Source organism: Alosa alosa, chromosome 3 (genome assembly GCF_017589495.1).
Source record: "Alosa alosa isolate M-15738 ecotype Scorff River chromosome 3, AALO_Geno_1.1, whole genome shotgun sequence".
Lineage (NCBI taxonomy): Eukaryota > Metazoa > Chordata > Actinopteri > Clupeiformes > Clupeidae > Alosa > Alosa alosa.
Genome location: NC_063191.1, coordinates 21,070,208 through 21,093,407, shown reverse-complemented (window position 1 = coordinate 21,093,407; position 23,200 = coordinate 21,070,208). Strand labels below are relative to the sequence as shown.

The window sequence follows — 23,200 nt, the reverse complement described above, 5'->3', positions numbered from 1 at the left end:
AGACGGGTTCACTGCCAGGGGAAGGAATGCTGGGATATCTGAGCTCCAGCATCACACACTTCACCAGGAAAATGTGTGACACCGTTACATTGCTAATCATACCAGACCCCAGGGAGCGAATACGTGGCAGGCGCTAGGACCGTGAGGGAGGGGACACATGGCAGGCGCTAGGACCGTGAGGGAGCCGACCGATCCTGTGGAGTTGGCACTGTCGAGCTGGAGCAGGACTGCGACATGAGCACTGCTAGCTTAGGCACCAGAGCCAGACAGAGCCCGCCTTTGGTGTTAGTTTAGTGAATATTCAGCTTGCACAGAGTCAATAGACTCTGCACCGATGTTTGGTCAGCCCGGTCCAGTCACTCCAGCTCGCTGGCCAGGCACATCAGAGCAAAACCCAGGTGTGTTTTTTTTTACTACAATGACAGAGCCAACAGGCAGGAGTCTGGACATTAATACTGGCCAAAACCCACTGTGATTCTCATTTACATGAGGAAAAAAAAGACAAAATAAAGCAACATCAATGACGGTAGCAGAGAGATTTGTATCTGTCCTTCATCCAGAACAGTTGTGTGGTGCAGTGACAACAGTGTGCCTGGATGCATTTCCTGTTCATTCCCTGTACGGGAGCCTCTGGGTTTGGCTTTATTAACTCAGTAATGGGGAAAAGAGAAATCACCATACTCAGAACTACCAGCTGCATTCTTCCAGCCACAACAACTCCCAGAGAAAAACAGCAACATAAAAAGGCTTCTACCTCACGCTACCACACTTTTTCAAGCCTTGTGAGCACCCAAGCCTATAGCGACGCATCCCCCATGCTTTCATACTTCACATTTTAATAACGGAGGCAGAGATGAATGAGCCACTGTCTTCTTTGCCCCATGGCAATTTTGGGATGGGGGTCGGGGGTTCTCTAACAAGCTCGCCAACACTTGTTCTCAGCCCTGTAAACAGGCGTAAGGAGCCGAGCATAAAGCAGGCGTCTTCCGAGCACAGCGGGATCTCTGACAGCCCGGGAGAGGGCTGAAGGCTTTAACTTGACTCAGCTGACATCAGACGCCGCTCGACGGCTCATCAGATGACAGCGGCGCCGGTAACAGTGTCGTCAGCGGCGGCCGATGAGGAAGGTGCGTCTGAAGATGATGGCAAGCTTTTCACTCAAAATACCTTTAAAGAGCTGGGAGATGAAAAAGCCAAAGCCTACACCCAGATCCGATTTAACAAGGTGTCGTCTCCCATTTGTGACGCGCTCGTTTGGATGGCAACAGGTGGAGACAAGCTGCTGGTGATGGGGAGAAAAGGAGACACCCAAATGCTGTTCCAGTTACTGAACGTCACATTAAAAAGTTAAGAAATTCCGCAGTGTCGCAGTGTGAAGCCAAGATGGTGTAGCGATTGGCCCTTGCCCACCATCTGCCATCACCAAACAACAGAATGTCTTTTTCCACTGCTCCGCAATGGAAGATCAATACTAATTAACTGGTTTTATGATAAAACAAGAGATGAAAGAAGAGATTATAGGAGATCTCTATCCCTCAGTCTGCACTCTTCACACAAAGATTGCAAACAAATCAAATAGCATTTTCTTCATAACCTTACAGCTAAATTAAATCTGCCTTTCTTATTTGACGCTCGGCATTGGACAGAAACTTTACACCAGAGCTTAACTCCACATTCTGATGTTGCCACGGACTGAACTCCAACAGCTCAGTGGGGAACGCGCTTGTTTACATAGAAACAGTCGACAAACTCCTCCATGTTTCATGGAGGAAGCCTTCACAGCAGCCTTTGCTTCATGGTCACAACTGCAAAAAATTATTTTTATGGAGGCTATGAATGGATCCCATGGAACCCCCCCGAGCGTGATGTGATTTGCTGTTATTGAGCTCCTTCTGGCCGATGCTAGTCATTTCCCCCACGACAGCCCTGCCTGACACTGATGAGGAGATGGAGGGGTGTCATGAGCCGAGCATTTTGCACCTGACACCTTAATTGCTTTCTTACATTTCCTCTAATGCTACCTGTCAGCAGGCTAGCTGCAGCCAGAGCTTTGACCTTTCCCTGGAAAAAAGCTTTAGGGGGGTAAAACTGTTTCCAGACTTGTGTTTTTGGCCGTTTCAGACATCTCAGCCTCTTTTGTCCAGGTTTGATGTCAGACAAGACCGTCTGACTTGTCAGGGGAAAGTGCTGGATAAATGTTTCCCATTTCAAAGGCCTTTCATTCAACTCCAGTGTCGGGCGTGTGCGGCTCGGTGCAATCTGTTTTGACACGTGGGCTGAATTTACAGCACCCTAAGCAGCTCATCGCTCTTTCCCCTGCCACTGCTGCTGAGCAGGTGTGTGTGTGTGTGTGTGTGTGTGTGTGTGTGTGTGTGAGAGAGTCACTTCAGAGGCTGCGCCCGTCCATCAGTCTTACGGTCATGATGACTGGAAAAAGGAGTATTATTAACACGGGTACAAATACGTCTGCCGCAGAGATTAAAAGGAAAAACACCATCCAACTCATGATTTGTGCAAAAGTCACAGGAAGTCAAAACTTTAGCAGAAGTAGTGCAAGCCTGTTCTATATGAATGGCCCATGGAGAGCCGCCGAGGGACGCAGCAGCCCCAAGCCCTCTATGGCTCACCCACAATTACTCTTCCATAATGGAGTGCCTGAGGCTCTGTGGCTGTTTGCTTTACATGTATTGGTGTGGAATGTACTACACAGCAAACTGGGCATTACAGGAAAGGTCACACTGTTTTCTTTGCTCCGTTTCTATCAAATCAGCCATTTTCAGCACCATGGATAGGGACCACAATGACTGTGGCAAACCTAGCCACTAGGGTCTGTCTCCTTTCATCCTCTGGGTCCGTATGTGTGTGTGTGTGTGTGTGTGTAGGGGTGATGTTTGGCCCATTAGCATCTGCCTTTAGGCAAAACATTCAGCCCATCCTGGTCTGCCTGCTCTTGTACCTTAGAGATGCAATTTCTAATAAAAATGAACAAGCCTGCATGTGTGTGTGTGTGTGTGTGTGTGTGTGTGTGTGTGTGTGTGTGTGTGTGTGTGTGTGTGTGTGTGTGTGTGTGTGGTGGGGAACAGATGAAAGGGAAGTGCAGATAAGACTGGCGGAGCCGATAGCCATGCGATATTAAAAGCGGCTCAGTCAGAATGACTGGTTGATGTGAGCAGCAGCTCTCTCTTTCTGACCTTAAGAGTGGGAGAAGTGCTGAGCCCCGAGTTCTAACGGCGGGATCCGGGGATGGAGGTGGAGTGCGGCTGAAAAGCACTTTTATAGGACTCCCAGAGTTTAATATTTGACGGCCAGCAGTTCATCACCTGCTTGCTGATGTGAAGGACTGGCCAGGAGAGAAAGAAAAAGAGTATTGGCGATATGAATTTTTTATTTGATAGTTTTATACGAGATTGCTTTCTGAGGGAGAGGCCGCACGAACCTGCAGATGGTCTGCATGGAGAGTGAAAAAAGCCAGCACACACACACACAAAAAGAGTTTCTTTTACAGTTGCAAGCGCGCACACACACGCACACACCACACATCCTTTCGCATGCACACACCTCCAGTTTGCCTTCAGGCGTGGCCATAAATCATGAGCGTGCATGGCTATGAAAGTCTGGCCATGGCGTTTGGGGGGTATGTGGGGGAGAGCAATAAATGGCTGCCCGACCTGAGTCCATCACGTCAAGGACGAGTGACCGCCACCCTCATACACACACACACACACACACACACACATAGACACGGAACATGTGACAGCCTGCTACTACCACCACCACCACCACCGCTGTCGCTCAGCTTCATTCCCTGTTTGGGACTCATAAGTTCCCTACCCTCCGTTCCCACCCCACCCCACCCCTCCCACCCCGTGTTCCTTTATTTCACTGGGACGACGGCGCTCCATTTAGGCTGAGAAATATGGCCGGGGCTCCTGGCTCGCCTCCGCGCTGAGCTCAGGATTTATGCTCGCCTGCCTCCCCACAACAGAAGTTACAGGGAGACTTTGTTCCACTTTTGTAGCTCAGTGCTGGGCCTGGCTCTGAATGGGGGTGGTAGGGACTGCACTGTGCAGCTCTGTGCTTTTCTGATTGTTCCACTGGAGAGTCCGTAGCACAGATGGATGCTGCAACAGCCCAACTAAGACTACTTGATGGGTAATGTGTTCACTGTAGGGTACCACGTTCTGTCTCTCCATTTGGGTCAATGGGAGCATTGGGAGTTTGCAAACCGTGATGCAACGAGAGGAAAAAGCCTGACAGGTCTCGAGACACACTCCTGGCCCTTTTAAGTATCTCACTAGACCTTGAACATAGCAGGGAGACTGCATTTCTGAGACAATGCCCTGAGCTTTGTTTGGGGAAAAAAAACATTATCTGGGTGACTGCTGGGGTGGTGGATTGTTCTCTCAATCCAAGAAAGTAAATAAAAACTTTCAACTTTTAAAATGTATTTATTTTTATTTTTTTCTTTGTGGCGCTATGCGGATGCCACCACTGACGGCAGTCATTGCTTCATCTTTAACATAAAGCGCCCCTTAAAAACTCAAGACAGAGCCCCAATCCACAGACATCCGGGAGCGAGCCAGCCGGCCGCACCTTTCAGCACACATCAGCGGAAACGAGGCCTGATACAAAACCCATTTCCAATTAGGCCAGCGCCATCAACCGCCAATTACGGGCCGCCTCACAGCCCAGCTCCGCTAGCCCAATCTCTTACCCCCATTACCCCGGCTCATCACCGGACTCCGGCGAAGGACAGAGGCCCCGCACACGAGGGGGGGGAATAGAAGAATTAGGGAGGGGAGAGAAACCATTAGGGCAGAGAAATTACCTCCCGCACAGGGCTTCGGGCAGAGGTGTCAAGAGCTCTTTCTCGCTGTGTGTGTGTGTGTGTGTGTGTGTGTGTGTGTGTGTGTGTGTGATGCAAATGAGCAGAGCATGCCTGCAGTCCAACAGACTCGTCCTTGGAGGAGGAGACTGGGGACTTCAAGGTTGGCCAATTTATGCTGACTTACAAACAAAAAAACTGTACATGTATTTTCAGTGCTGTGGCAAGAACCATCAGGAAATGTGAATACACTCTACTGATTTCTCACCTACAACAGTAAGCACATTCTTTATAGACATTATTCTATTACCAGTAATAGTATGTCTTACTTCTGACTTCAATCAGTGTACAGGTCCAAGTGAAAGGCTTTTAGTGAAAGGAAACCCTTTAACAAAGAGGTACCGAGTGCTCAGACAAAAAGTAGCAGAGAGGCACCGAGAGTGCTCAGACAGTGCTGAAGAGGATCAGGAGTCTCTCATGAGATGGGTTATGTGGTGGGAGGTTTATTAAACGCCTTTAGGGGTTCGGCTCTAGACTCCAGACTCTGATATGTAGGTGTGTTCACCCCTAAAACTGGCCAGCAGGCCCACAGGGTGAACGGGCCTTCCTAGGGAGCAGAGCATTGGTCAAGTGTCCAGAGCAGAGGAGAACAAGGGAGAGAAGGAAGAGAAGGGTCCTTAGGAGAGAGAGCAGAAATAACTCCCATGACTCCCATGAGGACGAGTGTGTGTGTGTTTGAGTTTGAGAGTGTGTGTGTGTCTGCCAGTATGAAAGGCACAGAGCAGACCTGTGTAAGATGTGAGGAGGCAGGTGTGTAGATGGATGGCTTTAGGACATGGAGTATAATATGAGGAATGGCCAGGTGCTGCTTCCAGCACAACTTGTCAGGACGCTTCCCTCTGAGCTCTAACGCAGACGGATTGACTACTGGTCAGAGGAGATGAGCTCAGCAGAGACACCCACCTTCACCTTCCGTCCTCAATCTACCGTCCCTCAAAGGGATATGGTCACCTATTCTGCACACCCCTCTATCCTGATCTCTCTCTCTCTCTCTCTCTCTCTCTCATGTGAGGATGCTGCATGTCATGGGTCATCCTTAGTGAATCTCATACACTGTGAGATGAACAACAACAGACCCAGAGGCGGGCGTCCTCACACACGTGGACGGCTAGATCCCCGGTCCTGCTGAGGGGGTGAAATGAGGACCAACGTGGACATATGGTGACTGCACCCGTGCAGTTGTGTGCCGCTCTGGGGACAGCAGAAGGGGTCTCAGGATGGAGCAGGGGTCCGCATCCCACTTCCCAACCACTGGCCAGGCCACCCAGCTCAGGAGTGCATGGGTAATGCTTCTTAATGGGGAACATGTGTTTGGGGGGAGGTGGCGATGAGCAGCAGAGCGCCTAATAGAGTGAGGTCCCCGCTGGCCAAGGGCTGCCTGTCGCTCTGGCTGATTAGAACTGATGGGCCGGGCTGCGCGGTGCGCCGAGCATGGTCGCCTCACCGTGCCCTTTCGCCGCCACCAGCCCTCCTGGCGGGCGCCATGGAAACGGTGGGCTGCCTGGTGCTGCGACACTCCTGCGCGTTATTCAATTTCGGTCCTTTAATGACCAACAACAGGTTTGAATTAGCCTGCCACTTTCCATTTGATTTCACTGCAAATTGCAGGTTTTTAGAGACTCCTAATGCATGGGACTGTAGCGCACAAAAAAAAAAAAAAAACTGCCAGAGGATAGTTTGACAAAGTGACGCCCGATTCGCGGCACCTGAAGAATGAGACTGGGGTAATGGGGAGAGACGCACCTGCCAAAACAGTCCCCTGCCACCATCTCTTACAAATGAGACAGACAAAAAGCCCAGACACTAAAACAAGCTTTTTTCCCTTTCCTCTGCCACTGAAAAGAGAACAACACTCCTGCCATTTAGTCAGTGTCACACATGTCCTAAAGTGAGCTAGCCGAGTCAGTGGATGTGTTGGACCAACATCTAAAGTAATTTATGAACAGCACTTCAAACTGCTACTTGGAGGAGCAAACTGCCACCTGAGCTCCTTAGGTGACCATAGTGACCATACATGATCCAATAACAAAAGATAAAACAGACAACAGACGAAGACAAACAATATTAAAACATTCAAGCAAAGAGAATGAAGAGAGAATACTAGTGAACATGTTTGAGATTGAGAATCAGAGGGAAACTGGTGGGGTGGAGGGTAGATCTGATTCAAATCAATGAGAAAACAGAAAAAAGAGGAGAGAAATTGTGTTAGTGTGGGAGCGAGAGAAAAAAGGAGAGAGAGAGAGAGAGAGAGAGAGAGAGAGAGAGAGAGAGAGAGAGAGAGAGAGAGAGAGAGAGAGAGAGAGAGAGGTGTGTGTGTGCGCGCTGGAGACATGTGGGTTATTGGGGAGCAGCTGGGAGCGGTGATGTGGCCGAGGGCCGGCCGGCCTGCTGAGCTAATGAAAGTCTTCGCTGTGGGCCCTCAAGGGCTCGCCAGGGCCCCACACACACACACACCCGCACGGCCAGTAGAGAACACCTGTGACAGCTTTTGATTTATGACACGCTCTCTCGCTCTCTGTGTGTGTGTGTGTGTGTGTGTGTGTGTGTGTGAGACTTTGAGCCCTGCAGGTGGTGTGGACGCAGCATGACATCTGTCAGCTCTCCTCAATAGTGGCCGTAGCAAAACAACAGTGGCAGAGTCTTGTGCCAACACACAGATGCACTCACACACACACACACACACACACACACACACACACACACACACACACACACACACACACACACACACAGTCTCTGATGTCTACGGACACCTCAGTAAGGTGTCTGAAGTTGCTGCTTTTCCCCCCTCCACACCCCAAAGCAGATCCCCCTTCTCTCCCCAGGGTGCCTTTATGCAGCAGTGACTCAGTAGACGTGTTATTTAGTGTTTCTAGTTCTGTTATTAAGTGTTTATTTTTAACAAGAGATGGCTCATCTAAATCAGCCAGTTCATGACTAATAGAAGCAGCCAGTGGGGAATGATAAAGATTCTGTGGGAAATCACTGACTACTTTAGGGCTCAGCACATTTGGATTCAGGCCTATATACTGTAGAGCGGAATATGGAGATGACTTACCCTGACACTTTGTGACACCATCTCCCTGCCTCACACACTGCCTCACACTCCTGCACCCGCTCACAGCTGAATGTCTGGCACATGGCCTTAGTCAGGCCCATGGATCCAACATCTAACACTAGCACCTCCTGATATAGTGGCCTATCTGATTCCTCACCACTGAAAATTGTAGGGGACAGATTGCAAGTGATTATGTTAGTGTTTCTGAGTCAGCCCTTGAGGTGTGTGTGCGCGTGTGAGAGTGTGTGTGTTTATACATAGTGTTATATACATACACATGTGCGGTTCTTCAAGACAGGTCATACACATTCTGCTCAGCTAAACAGCTGTTCCATCCCAGCATCATTTGCTGCCACAGCACAGGGATGAGGTACAGTATGTCCTCACACACACACACAAACATGCGCACACATACATGCACACACACACACACGCACACACACACACTTCCCATCCCCTCCTCAAATTAGAGACTTCAAGGCCCACAATACTTAACCGCATAGTGCTGCACCCATAATTGCCTGTCACAAAGTCACACAATGGAACCAAGATCTGAGGCAGGCGAGACATGGCCGCCCGAGAGAGAGAGGTGCGTCTCTGGCACAGGTGGAGGACTGAGTGGCCCATCTCTCTCAGCCATCATCACCTGCTCTCATGTGGGGGTGAGTGACACTGATGGTACTGTGTAAGAGAGTGGGGAGTGGGAGTGTGTGTGTGTGTGTGAATGTGTGTGTGTGTGTCTCTCTCTCTCTCTGTGTGTGTGTGTGTGAGAATGTGTGTGTGTGTGTGTGTCTCTGTATGTGTGTGTGTCTCTCTCTCTCTCTCTCTCTGTGTGTGTGTGTGTGTGTGTGTGTGCCTCTCTGTGTGTGTAGTGTGCCTCTGTGTGTGTGTGTGTGTGAGTGTGTGTGTGTGTGTGTGTGTCTCCCTGTGTGTGTGTGTGTGTGTGTGTGTGTGTGTGTGTGTGTGTGTGTGTGTGTCTCTCTCTGTGAGTGTGTGTGTGTGTGTGTGTGTGTGTGTGAGCTGGACCCAAACAGGTATACAGCAAGTGTGTGTGTGTTGGACCCAAAAGGATATACAGCAGGTGTGTGTGTGTGTGTGTGTGTGTGTGTGTGTGTGTGTGTGTGTGTGAGCTGGACCCACATGGGTATACAGCAGGTGTGTCTGTGTGTGTGTGTGTGTGTGTGTGGGGGGTCTACTTTAATCCCCTCTCTCTTCCTTCTGTCTCTGTACGTCTTTGTAAGCCTCCCACTTTCTATTACAAACTGGGCTGACTGGCCAGGCGAAGCCGACACTGCTGGTCTCAGCACTGCACTCCTCCATCGCCCTCTGTCTATCCCTCTATCTCCCTTTCCCACTCTCTATCCCTCGGTCTCTTTCTCCCTTCTCCCTCTGTCTATCCCTTTCTCTCTTTCTCCCTTCTCCCTGTCTATCCCTCTCTCTTCATCCCTCTCTCTCTTTCTCCCTTTCCCACTCTCTATCCCTCTCTCTCTTTCTCCCTTTTCCCTCTGTCCATCCCTCTGTCTCTTTCTACATCTCCCTCTCCATCCCTCTCTCTCTTTCTCCATCTCCCTCTCTCCATCCCTCTCCTCGTCTTGGTCCCTGCTGCCCATTCTCCCTGCCTCAATGCTCCCGCTGCACACAACAGATGACTATCACAGTACTCCATATTCAAGGCCAGGTCACCCACGCTAATATCCCCTCCAGGGAGGAGGTGGGGGGATCCGTGTGTGTGTGTGTGTGTCTGTCTGTGTGTGTGTGTGTGTGTGTGTGTGTGTGTGTGTGTGTGTGTGTGTGTGTGTGTGTGTGTGTGTGTGTGTGTGCGCGCAAGGGGGAGAGAAGTTGAATTTCACACCCTGTAGCTCCGTTATTACCAGGTTTGAAGGTAATATTGATGGACAGGCGGGAGCGGGGAGGATCGGAAAGGTCAGGGGGAGATAAGGTGCTGTTTCTCTCTCTCTCTCTGTGTGTGTGTGTGTGTGTGTGTGTATATACTGTATAAGAGAGTGTGTAGAGGCCACAGCTCGTTGAATTATCAGCACACCCTCAGCTGGGCCCAGAGACCTGCAGACCAGTGTCATGTCAGTTGGAGCAGGAGAACGGGATGGTAAGAGAGAGAGAAAGAAAGAGAGGGAGAGAGAAAGTAAGAAAGAGAGAGAGAGAGGGAGGACAGGGAAAAGAAAAGGGCTGGAGAGGGTGAAGGAGAGGAGCAACACAGAGTGGAAGAATGAGAGCATGGAGAGACGGGGGCCTCATTAATCACATCAGCAGAACAGAGACACCTGCTCATTCCCTCTCCAACACCCCACACTCTCCACCAGCAGCACCAGCATGGACACTTTACAAAGAACACAACTATGACCTTCACTGAAACACACACACACACACACACACACACACACACACACACACACACACACACACACAATATAAAATAGTTGAGTACTTTAATATAGAGGAGCTGAGTGGTGTGGGTGGCTGGGTCCTGGGCCCAGGTATTTAATATGAAGGGAGAAGCGTTGGCAGTGGAGTGGCAGTGGGCGGGCTGGGCTGTTTGTTTAGGAATTTATTTACCCGTCAAAGCCATTAGGCGCCATTTAAACAAGCATGTCTGGGCTTAATGAGGCTAAGAGAGAGCGGAGAATGGCTTCAGCGCCGCCTCGGCCCTCTCCGCCTCGTCGTCCTCCTCCTCCTTCTCGTGTGAGAGCAGCGCCGGGTCTTGTTCTTGCTAACACATTTAGCGTTGTCCCTCGCGCACGCCTGGCCCCTGCCGCTACGCCATCCATCTGAGGAGTCATTTCAGCACCGGCTCTTAATCAGGTCTCATTATTACCAGAGGAAGCCAAAGTAGTTTGGACCCTCTTCACTTTTCTATTAAGAGAGGAGCACAACATGCCCTGTAACCATTCCTGACACACACTGACACACACTGACACACACACACACACACACACACACAAAAGCATGACAGTCTATAGGCATAGTTGACTTATTCTATTACAGCTCATTCAAACACAGGTTAGATGCATCCTCCTGGCTGGGTATTGTGAAATGGTGTCTATGGCACTGAGGTTCGGAGACCTCAACTTCAGCCTTCTTTGAGTGTTAAAAAGTGCATGGTGAAGTGCATGTGAGAAATCGATCACTGAGCAAGAAGTTACTCACAGACCTAACATCTGATTTTGGCACCTGGTCATTCATCTGCTATGCATTTGCCTCTGCTCAGCTGCCTTGCTAACGGTGTCTTCTGTGTACAGTATGCAGTTTGGGATGAATGCAGTCTTAGAGTTCAGTCAGTCATGACATTTCTACACACTACTAAACATGCATCTAAGTTAATGTGCACACAGAAATACCCCCACAAGTAAAAGAAAGTGTTCCTTACAAAGCATGTTATGGAGTGTGTCTCTGATGTGGACTGATTGTGCTGGCCATGCAAGGCTTCCCTCACACCAACAAGACCGTTTTCCGCTGCTCCAAATATCTCCCCATAGCGGAGGCACACTGCCATTCATACTCACAGCTAGCGCACGCCTATCTTCCACCTATCTTAACAAGGGCGTTTGAACTCTGCTTAGCTCCTGGTCTGTGATGATGGCGCCTTGCATAAACATGCTTATTCCCGGACATTCCAGCAGTGCCAATGCGACAGACTGACACAAAGCCACAGAAGCTGTGGGTGCACCTTGGATGAATGTCAGCCTGCAAACCAATCAGATTTGCGTGGGTGATGGGGAGACTAACGGCCAGAGTTGACTTGGTTATCAGGATGACATTAACAGCCGCAGATCCCTTGGCCTGTCGTCCTTCCGTCTTGGGGCCTGGAGCTGCCGCCTGGGTGATAAGGGAGGGTGTGTGTGTGTGTGTGTGTGTGTGGTGGTAGGGAAACTTTCTCCGAGAACAGTTTCGACTAAGTCACCTTAAATTGCTACACAGTATTACGGTGGGAAATGTGACTCTGCACTCTTTGGGAGTGAGGGAGTATTTTTAACACACTGTATATTACTGACAGAGAGGGGGAGAGAAGAAGAAGAAGAAGAAGAAGAAGAAGAAGAAGAAGAAGAAGGAGGAAGATGAAAGTAGGAAGAGTAAGACCACAAGAAAGGAGAGAGAGAGAGAGACATATCAAAGCGGATGGCTGACAGGTTGCTAATACCTCCTTTCTGGGAGAGCACCTCAGTAATTACTACTTCCCCTGCTCCCCTTAGCTAATCCCTGCTGCTGTGACACACACACACACACACACACACACACACACACACACACACACACACACACACACACACACACACACACACACACACACACACACAGAGAGAGCTGGAGGAAGAGAGGGAGGACAGGCTCACTCGACAACAAGCACACGCATTCACACGCAGCCACACACAGAGGAGTCTATTGAACACACAGAGAGGCGCTTGTGTTGGACTTCACAGTGCATGGTGCTCAACTCAAACACTGAGAAAAGGAAGAGAAAACAGCATGAAAAGGACACACAAAAACACATAAAGACAGACAAAAATGCGTACTATTTCACAGAATTCGAGCACACCAACACACACACACACACATAAGTCTACTAATCTATTAAGGACATGAAAAACAGTGTTCTTTCAACCTCCATCAGGCTGAAATGATTCAGTAAACTCTAGTCCGATGCTCTGGGTGCCTATGGAGGTGGTTAGAAGTGGTGGAAGAGCCTGGAGCTCAGTGGGATGCTGACAGGAGAGATTCCTCACTGGTAGCCACAGCTTGTGGGACAGGGAAGCACAAGGACTCCGAACATATGCTCCAGGACATGGCATAAACAACCCACGACACCGCGGTGATCAATCACACACCCACGAGTGCACGCAGTGCAAGTGCCGGGCCCCTCACTTCCACAGAGCACTCTAGTCAATTAGCTGGTCAACGCCAGCCCACACGGCCATGCTGGATTTCCCCATACGATACCGTAGTGTCACCCTGGACAAAGCTAGCACGGATTACGCACTGTGGCAAAACCAGCGACAAACAAGATGCACACAAACACAAATTCCCCCGCAGCACAGAGAACACTCCTTCTAAGACAATTTTAGGATAATATCTGCCCAATTGAGCTACTCCATAGCGAACACACATCTACATTAAAAAAACAATAAAAGCACAGGTATCCTCGAACAGAAAGCCCACCAAAAGATGACGATGCAAGACTGTCAAGTGGTGGTCAAGTCTACCTTTGCGCTCGGAGCGTTTCTTGCGCCTCCTCTTGAACCTGGTCCGCATCAGGCAGTAGTAGGCCCCCATGTTCTGGGCACTGTCCACAAACAGGGCCATGGCTAGGGGCCGGCTGGCCCCGAGGTGGTGCGGTGGTGTGTGGACCGGACCGGACCGGTGTGGTGTGGTGTGGGGGTGTTGAGGCTGGAGTCTGGCTCTCCTGTGCTCTGTGCTGGAAGCCTACTGGAGGTGTGAGCTAGCTAGCCCCAACACACTCTGGCACGGCGCACTCTCTCCCTCCCTCTCCAGCTCACAGCTCTAAGGCACAGCGCATGGTCCCGCTCTTTTTCTCTGCCTTGCTTACACCCGTTTACAGGCGCGCACACACACACACACACACGCACACGCAGGCGTGCGCTCTCTCTTGCTCTATACCCTCCCCTCACGCCTTCAGCACTTTGTGGGGATGAGACAGGAAGAGAAAAGAGGGAGAAAAAAAAAGGAGGGAGGAGGCTTTCAGGGAGAAGAGAGGAGGAGATCTCTCTTTCTCACTCTGTCTGTCTCCCCCTCTACCCTGCTTTAAGGTTAGGAGTGAGACTACTGGCTGTGGCAGTATCTTGTGTGCTCTCTCTCTCTCCTCTCTCTCTCTCCAGCACCACTCACTGCACTGAGATCAGATACTTCTCCAGCAATGTGCTTTTAAGAAGCCTGCGATCTCATCTAAACAGCCTCTAACAAATCAGCCTTCTCATTTAGTCTGGTTGTCTCCATTGGGAAACACTACACAATCTATCACACACCAGATACATACCATTTCCCAAGTGATGGACGTAGAAAACAACTTGCACTCACAAAAGTGCAGCTTTCTAAGAAAACTGCTCCACAAAAGGAAAAGAAGATTTTCTCATCCATATTCCATCATCATAAAAGTTAAAATGCTGACCGAGGTTGTTAGACTCTTTTTGGCTGTGAGCCTACTAGAGGTGAGATGGAGGAATATATAACCAAGTCTTATACAGTCTGACAACATCACAGGCCCTGTTTGAGCCTGCGGCCCACTGCACAGACCACAGCAGAGTCTCAGAAAGTTTTAATGTTACTAGGAAGTTGATAACCTAAAGTATAGATTTTGAAGAATACTATGACAAATGTTAGAAAAACATAGAAACATATGGTCTGCTGCTTGACAATTACATTATGTTGGTGTAGCCATAATATACTCTCAATGCTGGTGAAAAAGAGAAGGACCAACATGGAAGGTATATATTATAAATCTGTGGGTGTATAAGTGGGTGTAAGGAGTATAACATCAAACAACAATCTGATACCCACAAAGAAAAAAAAGATCATGCCCATGAGAGTGTCCATGACAATGACAACCCCCCATACAAATTCCAACAAATCCGTCCCATATATGAATCTGACACCCCTGCTCTACACCTTGAACCATATTCATTTGACGCTGTAGCTTGGGGCTTAAAACTTTGTCACACATAATTGGAAGACCAGCCTCCAACACCTGGCACACTGCTAGGCAGCCAGGCCATTAAGCCTGCTGTGTCTACTGCACAGAAGATAGGCTGCCTTCATTGGGAGGCTGTACATTCAGTAGCACAGTCCAGTGCACAGTACAGTCCACAGACCAGTGCCAATAGAATACCCTGAGTGACCCATTTAGATCTAGCCTTAACATGTCATCTAGGGAGCTGGATGACACACACACACACACACACCTCACATTGCCAAAATAATGTTTTGTGACTGGACAAGGCAAAACAGCCAGCGGTCATTTTGCTCAGTTTCTGATTGGAACCAAGGTTGGTGCGGACAATGTGGAACCAAGGTTGGTGTGGACAATGTGTTTGCAAAACTTGCAATGTGCAAGCTGCATGTTGAGTTCAGTCAAATAAATTTAATCATGAGTTCAGGTGATGAACATACATTAAAATAAGGTCAAAATATCTGATGCAGATACCTAGCTATTAATCCAGCCATATTGAGCGTTGTACATTCATAGAAACCATCAAGATACCAATGTATCTTGTTCATCAAGCTTAGATTATCCAACCTTCATCCAGGTACTGTGTGACATTTCAGAACAAGCTAATGTCACCACCTTGTGGATGTTTGCTAAAATGTCAACTCAATGTAACACCAACAATATGAAGTCAAGGCTTTAGCAAGTATTCAAAAACATATCTCTTCTCAAAAGCAGTACAAGCAGAAATCAGCATTGTCCACATTATGAAAAAATAAATCACTGATCTTCTTAAAAAAAAAAAAAACAAATACTATCTATATCACTTATGTAGGTTGGTCATGCATCTGGTGTTTTGACTTTGATTAAGTTACAGCATAATTGTCAATGCTTACATCAGACAGTGTGTGAGCAACTTTATTTATAAATAATGAAAACAAGTTGACAACTGAATGTACAGAAAAGCAAGCCCATAGCAGTAGAGGTCAGGTTGGCTTGCAGACAAGCTCAAAAGAAAGCCAATACTGTTGTTCTTGTAAATCAGTTTAGGGAGTAGATGAGACTACATTAAGTATAAGGAATAGCATAGTATAAGCATGAAAATAAATACTTGAAATCAAAGAGTTTACTGTAGGACACCGTTACACTGCAGTGCTGTTCTCACTGCCCCCTAGGGGCAGCCACAGATATCACAACTTCACCTGGAATGCCCCGTCACCTACTTAGAAATGACGACACCCATTAGAAAGCACTGTAGCAACAACAGTGACAGAAATGAGCTCCTAGTAAGGAAAAGATGCTTGAATGCAATCACAGCAATATTTCTAACCTAAGCACTAAGGAGTCCTACATTATGACTCACACTTTGCCACTTCCCAGCTCACTTTTCTGTCACTCACAGGAGACCCACATGATGTCGGATTCCAACTTAATCCACATTGCTCTGCTTAAGATGTAAGCTGTTTGCAGCATGCTTTTTATTGTGAGAGGATGGATGACAGGTGATTGGTAAAAAAAATACCCTGAGGCTACACACCTGTGTCTCCGTTAGCTGTCAGCGCTGGGGGCTCTCAACAGATGCAGTGGTCTGTGGAAGAGAAATACACACAAAGGTCAACACCGTTCATCTCACCAGGACAGCAAAACACATTACTTCAACAACACTGCAGCCTTCCATGCCATCATTTGAAATAAATGACAACAGCATAATGTTGTTGTATAGGCCCTCTAAAGTGATGAAGAGTCAAAACAAATGCTTCATCTACAGTGATGAAGAGTCAAAACAAGTGCTTAGTGAAGAGAAGATGACAACCAGATGTACTGTTCCCCCTAGTATGGTACAAAACAGCCATAACCTCTTGGCACATTCAGGGGCTGAAAATAGCTAGAGACCACTAATGTGAGGCTCAGGATGTTGGGGTTTGTGTGAGGGCAGCTGAGGGGCTGTAATCGCGTGCGTCCCGACAGACCGGACCCTGTTCAAATAGAATCGTGCTACTGAACACATCTGATGATGACATGTCAATCCACAGACAGGCCTGGGATTCCACCCACAGGAGGCATGGACACTTTCAGCTGTGTAAAACTCCTCAATAAAACACTGTGTAAAAAAAAAAACATTTTTGTGGATTGGAGGGGTTGGCAACTACTGCACTTCAACTCCAGATCGCACCAAATGAGGAAACATAAAGCATGGAGAGTGGGAGGGGGCCAAAGGGGGGGAAAGTGTGGGAGAGGTAGTTGGGTAAAAAATTAGGGAGTGATACTTAACACCAAAGCTAACCTCAAGCTCGCTCTCCTGTCCAAATCCAGCCTGAAGGAAGGAAACGTCTGGCCTCTGCAGACTGAACATATTTAAGGTGGCGGGCTTGGCCAAGAGCTGCCCTTTTCCTCACACACAGAAAGCCAGGAAGGGGGTTTGGGGAGAACAGGAAAAGAAACGGAGCTGGCAATCTCCAAGTGCTAACCTCCAGCTAACCCTCTGGCATGTCTTCGAGGACCACAAAAGGCCCGTGTCTGCAGGCAGAGCGGGAGCCAGACACAGCTTGGTCTGGGGGCAAGAGCGACCGCTTTATGGGTGATGAGCAAAACAGCAGGCCTGTCACAATCTCATCCATCCAACACTAACTATGGTCAGATAGACTCCTTCACTCGCAAGGGTCCTACGAGGACAACTCTGCTTCTCCTCATTGCTGCACGTCTCCAACTAAAGATACGCGTCTACCACGAGACACACACGCGCACACACACACACACACACATACACACACACTACCCTGTTGTACCACTTTACATAGAGTATACTTTCCCTGCTAGCCAAAGTACAGGGCTGATCATTTGTTTGGACAGCTTAAGTAGAGAGGAGCTGCTCTTTGGATTTATAGATGTGGCAGATACAAGCATAACACGCAGGCTCTCCCTTCAGGGCTGCTGTGCCTCGATCAGGCACTCCTACTAGCAATGTGGAAGGGTACAGAGGTACCACAGAGGTAGGGTCAGGCGAGGGTCAGAACATTGTTCTCCTGTGGTCAAGAACAGCTGGCAAACTGTTTTCTCCCTCAGTCACACATGCAACCAGGCAGGACAGTGTAAGTGTAAGTGTAAATGCAGTCTCCACTTAGTTTTTCATTAGATCCCATATCTGTTCATCCAGCATTCAACAGCACATCTAGTTAAAACATTCTTCTGTGTAAAATGCATGTGTACACCAGTGCCATTTAACAGTGGCCCTCAGCTCAATCAGATGCTCAGAGGTCAAAAGGTCATCAGCCCAAACATGCAAACACTGCTGATGGGCTGAGAAGGACAGAGAGGCTGGACGGCCATAGAGGTTCATTTGCACATCTCTGGCACACTTAATTAAGCCATCCTACAAATTAAAGCTGCAATGTATGACCTTTCCCTGCTCTAAAAATGAGAATTTCTCTCTCTCTCTCTCTCTCTCTCAGGTTTGACCTTTGTGAAAGAGCTTACAGAGGGAAGAAAAAATCTGCCTGCACTAACTGCATCCTGGGTAACGGCAACCTGACACAGTAAGGATGGAGCCCATCGGCTGCTGCCAGAACCGGCCACATGGTGGAGCCATCAGACTATCTGTGGAAGTGTGAGAAGAGTCTGGAATGCACTTGTCCCGTCTCCTCATCTCACCACAAACCTCCGGATAAATCCCCACAAAAAAGACCGTGTCTCTTGGCCGCACTCAAAAGTCAAAAGACAAAAGTCAGACTTTATTTATGGGATAAAATCAGTCTCTTTCGTCAGCCTGGAAAACATGTGGAGAGGTCACATTCCTGCAAAGTGCATCATGAAAAAAAAGAGAAAAACAAGTGGCCGTTTGCTGCCATGACAACACCGGTGGTATGCTGGGATGTCCGGGGTGACTCTCTGTGGTTCCAGGGCCAATGATAAGGGCCAGATTTATTTGCAGTCGAGTCTGCATGCAGACCAAAACAAGGGCTTCAGGCTGGCCAATGGCACAGGGAATAAACACACTTAGAGGGGGAGTTAACGGCAGAGAGGGGAAATTTCCATTGTGGCATTTCCATTGTGGCCACAAAAATGAGTCCTGCGGAGGAGTGTGCACGACTGTGATATTTATTGGAGCGGCATTGCATAAACTCAGACCAAACACACTCGTGACTGGATGTTTGCCTGAGGCAGACCATCAGGCGGGCGACACGTGCAGGTCAAGCAACAGAGGTGGTCTCAGGCAGAGGTCTCACAGAGGCCGAGACTCAGGCTGCAGTGGTGACAGTGTGGTGCTGACTGCAGAGATGGCTTCATTTGAGCACTGTTCTGCCACCTAACATGTAGTCACTTGCTCTGAAAGAAGAAATAATGAATAAAGAATCCTCCTCAGGATGGATCTTTTCTCCTCTGTACAAAAGTTAAATACTTTTACATCTATCTTCATCATCAACACTTTTCACATGTGGCTGTGCTACGTTTACGACCGACGTGCCCATTATGTTAATGCACGGCCAACTGACACAAAAGCAGCAGAGAGAAGCATAACTTAAAGGGCACTCCAAAGGGATTATCCGAGCCAATGCCAAGATGTAAACACCAACCCTATTCTGTTCAAACACTGTAGGAATTCAATAACTGAATCCATAAATCATAGTCAGACGGTGTTTATAGTCTAGAGCCCCCCCCCCCACACACACACACACACAGACCAGACACTAAACTTTGCCAGCACAAAAAAAAAAACCCTCTATGTGAGAACACACAGATCTGTTTAGGGGGAAAGCAGATTTCTGGCTCCGAAGTCAAACAGAACTGAGAGGGGGAAAATCACCCGTAACGTCTGCACTCATCTCTCTCTCTCTTCTCTCTCTCAAGGCTGAGGGCCCATCTACACAGCAGCAGCAGCAGTGGCAGCAGAAACAGCAGTTCTAAATCAGTCCTGGTGGGGGCAGTAGTGCCCCTGCCTGGGGTCTGCGATGCGGTGAGCGTGAGGGCTCTGAGCAGCGGTGCGTGGGTCTGCCCAGATCGGGGGAGCAGGGGCAGGAGATGCCAGGGCTGGAGGCTGTGGGGTGTGGGGTGTGGGGGGTGGAATGCAGGGCAGAGCCGTGTCCTCAGTCACTCATCAGTGGCAGGGAAAGACCCCTGACTCGGAGGAGAGATAAACTCCCCGCAGACTGAGGCATGACCGCAGACAGAGAAAACACAAGGTGCAGTGTGACTGACTGACTGACTGACTGATAAACACACACACACACACACACACACTATCAGGCCCTGATTATGCCGTTTTCAGTGAAGCTCAGAGACTAAAAGGTGGACTCAAACCTGACCATGTGCACGTGTGTGTTTTTGTGTGTGTGTGTGTGTGTGTGTGTGTGTGTGTGTGTGTGTGTGTGTCCATCTGAGAGCACTGAGCTGTCAGAATGGGATCCTTTCCAAAAGAAACACAGTCTCTGAAAGGGCCAAGGTGGACACACGCACACGCGCACACACGTTCACACACAGACGCACGTGGAAGAAATGACCATGCCTGCCCTGGGTGTGAACTTCCGTTAGAGAAAAGCTGGTAGAATATTAAGCAGAAGAAGTTGCCAGGCGAATATCCTCTCTAGCTTCCACCGGATCTCTCCTCTCCTACCCCTCACCCAAGCCATCGCGCAGCCTCACCTCCCAGTCGCAGTCCCAATGCAGAGGTTGAAATATTTATTACTGCAGTGAGAGCCTTGTTGTATGGCTAACTCCAAAAAAAAGACAGCACAATCACTCACTTCTCCATGTAAAACAGTTACTGTCAACAGACCCCACACAAAGAGCTGCCAGACTACACACACACACACACACACACACACACACCGCCACGCCACTCACACCTCCACAACCAGCGCCTTGTTTGAGGCCAGGGGTTGCTGTTCCGGAGGCTGTAGGGGTTTGGCGGTGCTGGTGTGGGGCCTGAGGTAAGTGTTTGGGAGGAGACGGCTCCGCAGCAGCGCAGGAGAAAAGGGGTGGAGATGGTGTTTATGATGATGGTGAATCTGGGTCAGGCCTGGGGAGATGATGGTGAATCTGGGTCAGGCCTGGGGAGATGATGGTGAATCTGGGTCAGGCCTGGGGAGATGATGGTGAATCTGGGTCAGGCCTGGGGAGATGATGGTGAATCTGGGTCAGGCCTGGGGAGATGATGGTGAATCTGGGTCAGGCCTGGGGAGATGATGGTGAATCTGGGTCAGGCCTGGGGAGATGATGGTGAATCTGGGTCAGGCCTGGGGAGATGATGGTGAATCTGGGTCAGGCCTGGGGAGATGATGGTGAATCTGGGTCAGGCCTGGGGAGATGATGGTGAATCTGGGTCAGGCCTGGGGAGATGATGGTGAATCTGGGTCAGGCCTGGGGAGATGATGGTGAATCTGGGTCAGGCCTGGGGAGATGATGGTGAATCTGGGTCAGGCCTGGGGAGATGATGGTGAATCTGGGTCAGGCCTGGGGAGATGATGGTGAATCTGGGTCAGGCCTGGGGAGATGATGGTGAATCTGGGTCAGGCCTGGGGAGATGATGGTGAATCTGGGTCAGGCCTGGGGAGATGATGGTGAATCTGGGTCAGGCCTGGGGAGATGATGGTGAATCTGGGTCAGGCCTGGGGAGATGATGGTGAATCTGGGTCAGGCCTGGGGAGATGATGGTGAATCTGGGTCAGGCCTGGGGAGATGATGGTGAATCTGGGTCAGGCCTGGGGAGATGATGGTGAATCTGGGTCAGGCCTGGGGAGATGATGGTGAATCTGGGTCAGGCCTGGGGAGATGATGGTGAATCTGGGTCAGGCCTGGGGAGATGATGGTGAATCTGGGTCAGGCCTGGGGAGATGATGGTGAATCTGGGTCAGGCCTGGGGAGATGATGGTGAATCTGGGTCAGGCCTGGGGAGATGATGGTGAATCTGGGTCAGGCCTGGGGAGATGATGGTGAATCTGGGTCAGGCCTGGGGAGATGATGGTGAATCTGGGTCAGGCCTGGGGAGATGATGGTGAATCTGGGTCAGGCCTGGGGAGATGATGGTGAATCTGGGTCAGGCCTGGGGAGATGATGGTGAATCTGGGTCAGGCCTGGGGAGATGATGGTGAATCTGGGTCAGGCCTGGGGAGATGATGGTGAATCTGGGTCAGGCCTGGGGAGATGATGGTGAATCTGGGTCAGGCCTGGGGAGATGATGGTGAATCTGGGTCAGGCCTGGGGAGATGATGGTGAATCTGGGTCAGGCCTGGGGAGATGATGGTGAATCTGGGTCAGGCCTGGGGAGATGATGGTGAATCTGGGTCAGGCCTGGGGAGATGATGGTGAATCTGGGTCAGGCCTGGGGAGATGATGGTGAATCTGGGTCAGGCCTGGGGAGATGATGGTGAATCTGGGTCAGGCCTGGGGAGATGATGGTGAATCTGGGTCAGGCCTGGGGAGATGATGGTGAATCTGGGTCAGGCCTGGGGAGATGATGGTGAATCTGGGTCAGGCCTGGGGAGATGATGGTGAAATGGCGGCTCCATGGAGCCCTGAGAAGGGACTGAAGCTTGTTATCTCGAGCCCGCTAACCCCCCGATCATGACGGGGTCACACGGAAACAGTGAGATGTGTGGGGGAGTGGTTGGGAATGGAAATATGGTGTGTGTGTATGTGTATGTGTGTGTATGTGTGTGTGTGGTCAAGTGAGTGCAGGCATGTGTGAGGGTGACTGGGAGGTTAGATGAGGGGGGGGACCACAACCCCCTCCTGCTCCTTTTGGTGACCAAAATCATAGGACTGCACTCCACCGCTCTGCAGCTTCTGCAATAAGCCACAACACTCACAGGGGGCCATATGGGTGCCGTGTGTGTGTGTGTGTGTGTGTGTGTGTGTGTGTGTGTGTGTGTGTGGCGGAGGAGGAAGCCGAGCCCACAGCTGGGGCTCTGACAGCGTGCCACTGAGTGCTGGCCTCCTGAACAATGCCCTGCTCTGTGTGCCTGAGGAAAGGACCAGGGGGGAGGAGGCCCAACGCTTGGGCAGGCCAGTCCGGGCCTGAGCCGAGCCGAGCAGAGTCTGACCCACACGCCTGGGCTTCACACAGCTGGCTGCTCACACTGAAAGACCTCCGCTGCAGAGTTGAGCTCCGGTAGTCACACAGGATGCCTGAAGGGAGGGCCTGAATCCCCACAGTCCAGTGGTCAAGCTGGACGTCTTTTTTTTTTTCAGTGTGCATCACAGTAAGAGTGTGAGAGCGCAAGAGTGCGAGTTTCTCTCTTCCGTTTTAAACTTCTGGTCTCACTGTCTACCAGCCCATGACCCACAACCCCAAACCACTCCGTCACCTGCAGATGACAGATCTGGGGTGTTTGTTTGCGCCGTTTCAGTGCTCACTCCCAATGCTCATTCCCCATGCTCACCCTCTCACTCTCCCCATCTTCCTCATCCCCCACGGGACGGTGAATCTGGGTCAGGCCCTGGGGGGAGATGATGGTGAATCTGGGTCAGGCCTGGGGGGGGAGATGACAGAGCAGCGTGCGCTGGCCAGCTGGCCATCACAGCTGGAGCGTTCTGTAAAGGAAGAAAGGAAAAGGGAAAACGCGCCAGGTGACATCTGCAGCAGCGAGGCCAA

At 49.9% G+C, this 23,200-nt stretch overlaps 1 protein-coding gene across 5 annotated transcripts in view; it reads right to left on the bottom strand.

Moving 5' to 3' along the window:
* adarb1b (adenosine deaminase RNA specific B1b) overlaps positions 1 to 23,200 on the bottom strand; it is a 107,817-nt gene that overhangs the window by 24,739 nt on the left and 59,878 nt on the right. For 4 of the 5 annotated variants that reach the window (XM_048238971.1, XM_048238972.1, XM_048238970.1 and 1 more), the window contains one exon: positions 16,151 to 16,201. Coding sequence is in view for 1 of the 5 variants with exons in the window: in XM_048238969.1 (XP_048094926.1) it covers positions 13,157 to 13,256 (100 nt within the window). In the remaining 4 variants the exon portion in view is untranslated. Of the gene's footprint in view, positions 1 to 13,156; positions 13,532 to 16,150; positions 16,202 to 23,200 lie in introns of those variants that run through there. The other variant, XM_048238969.1, reaches the window with a different exon arrangement.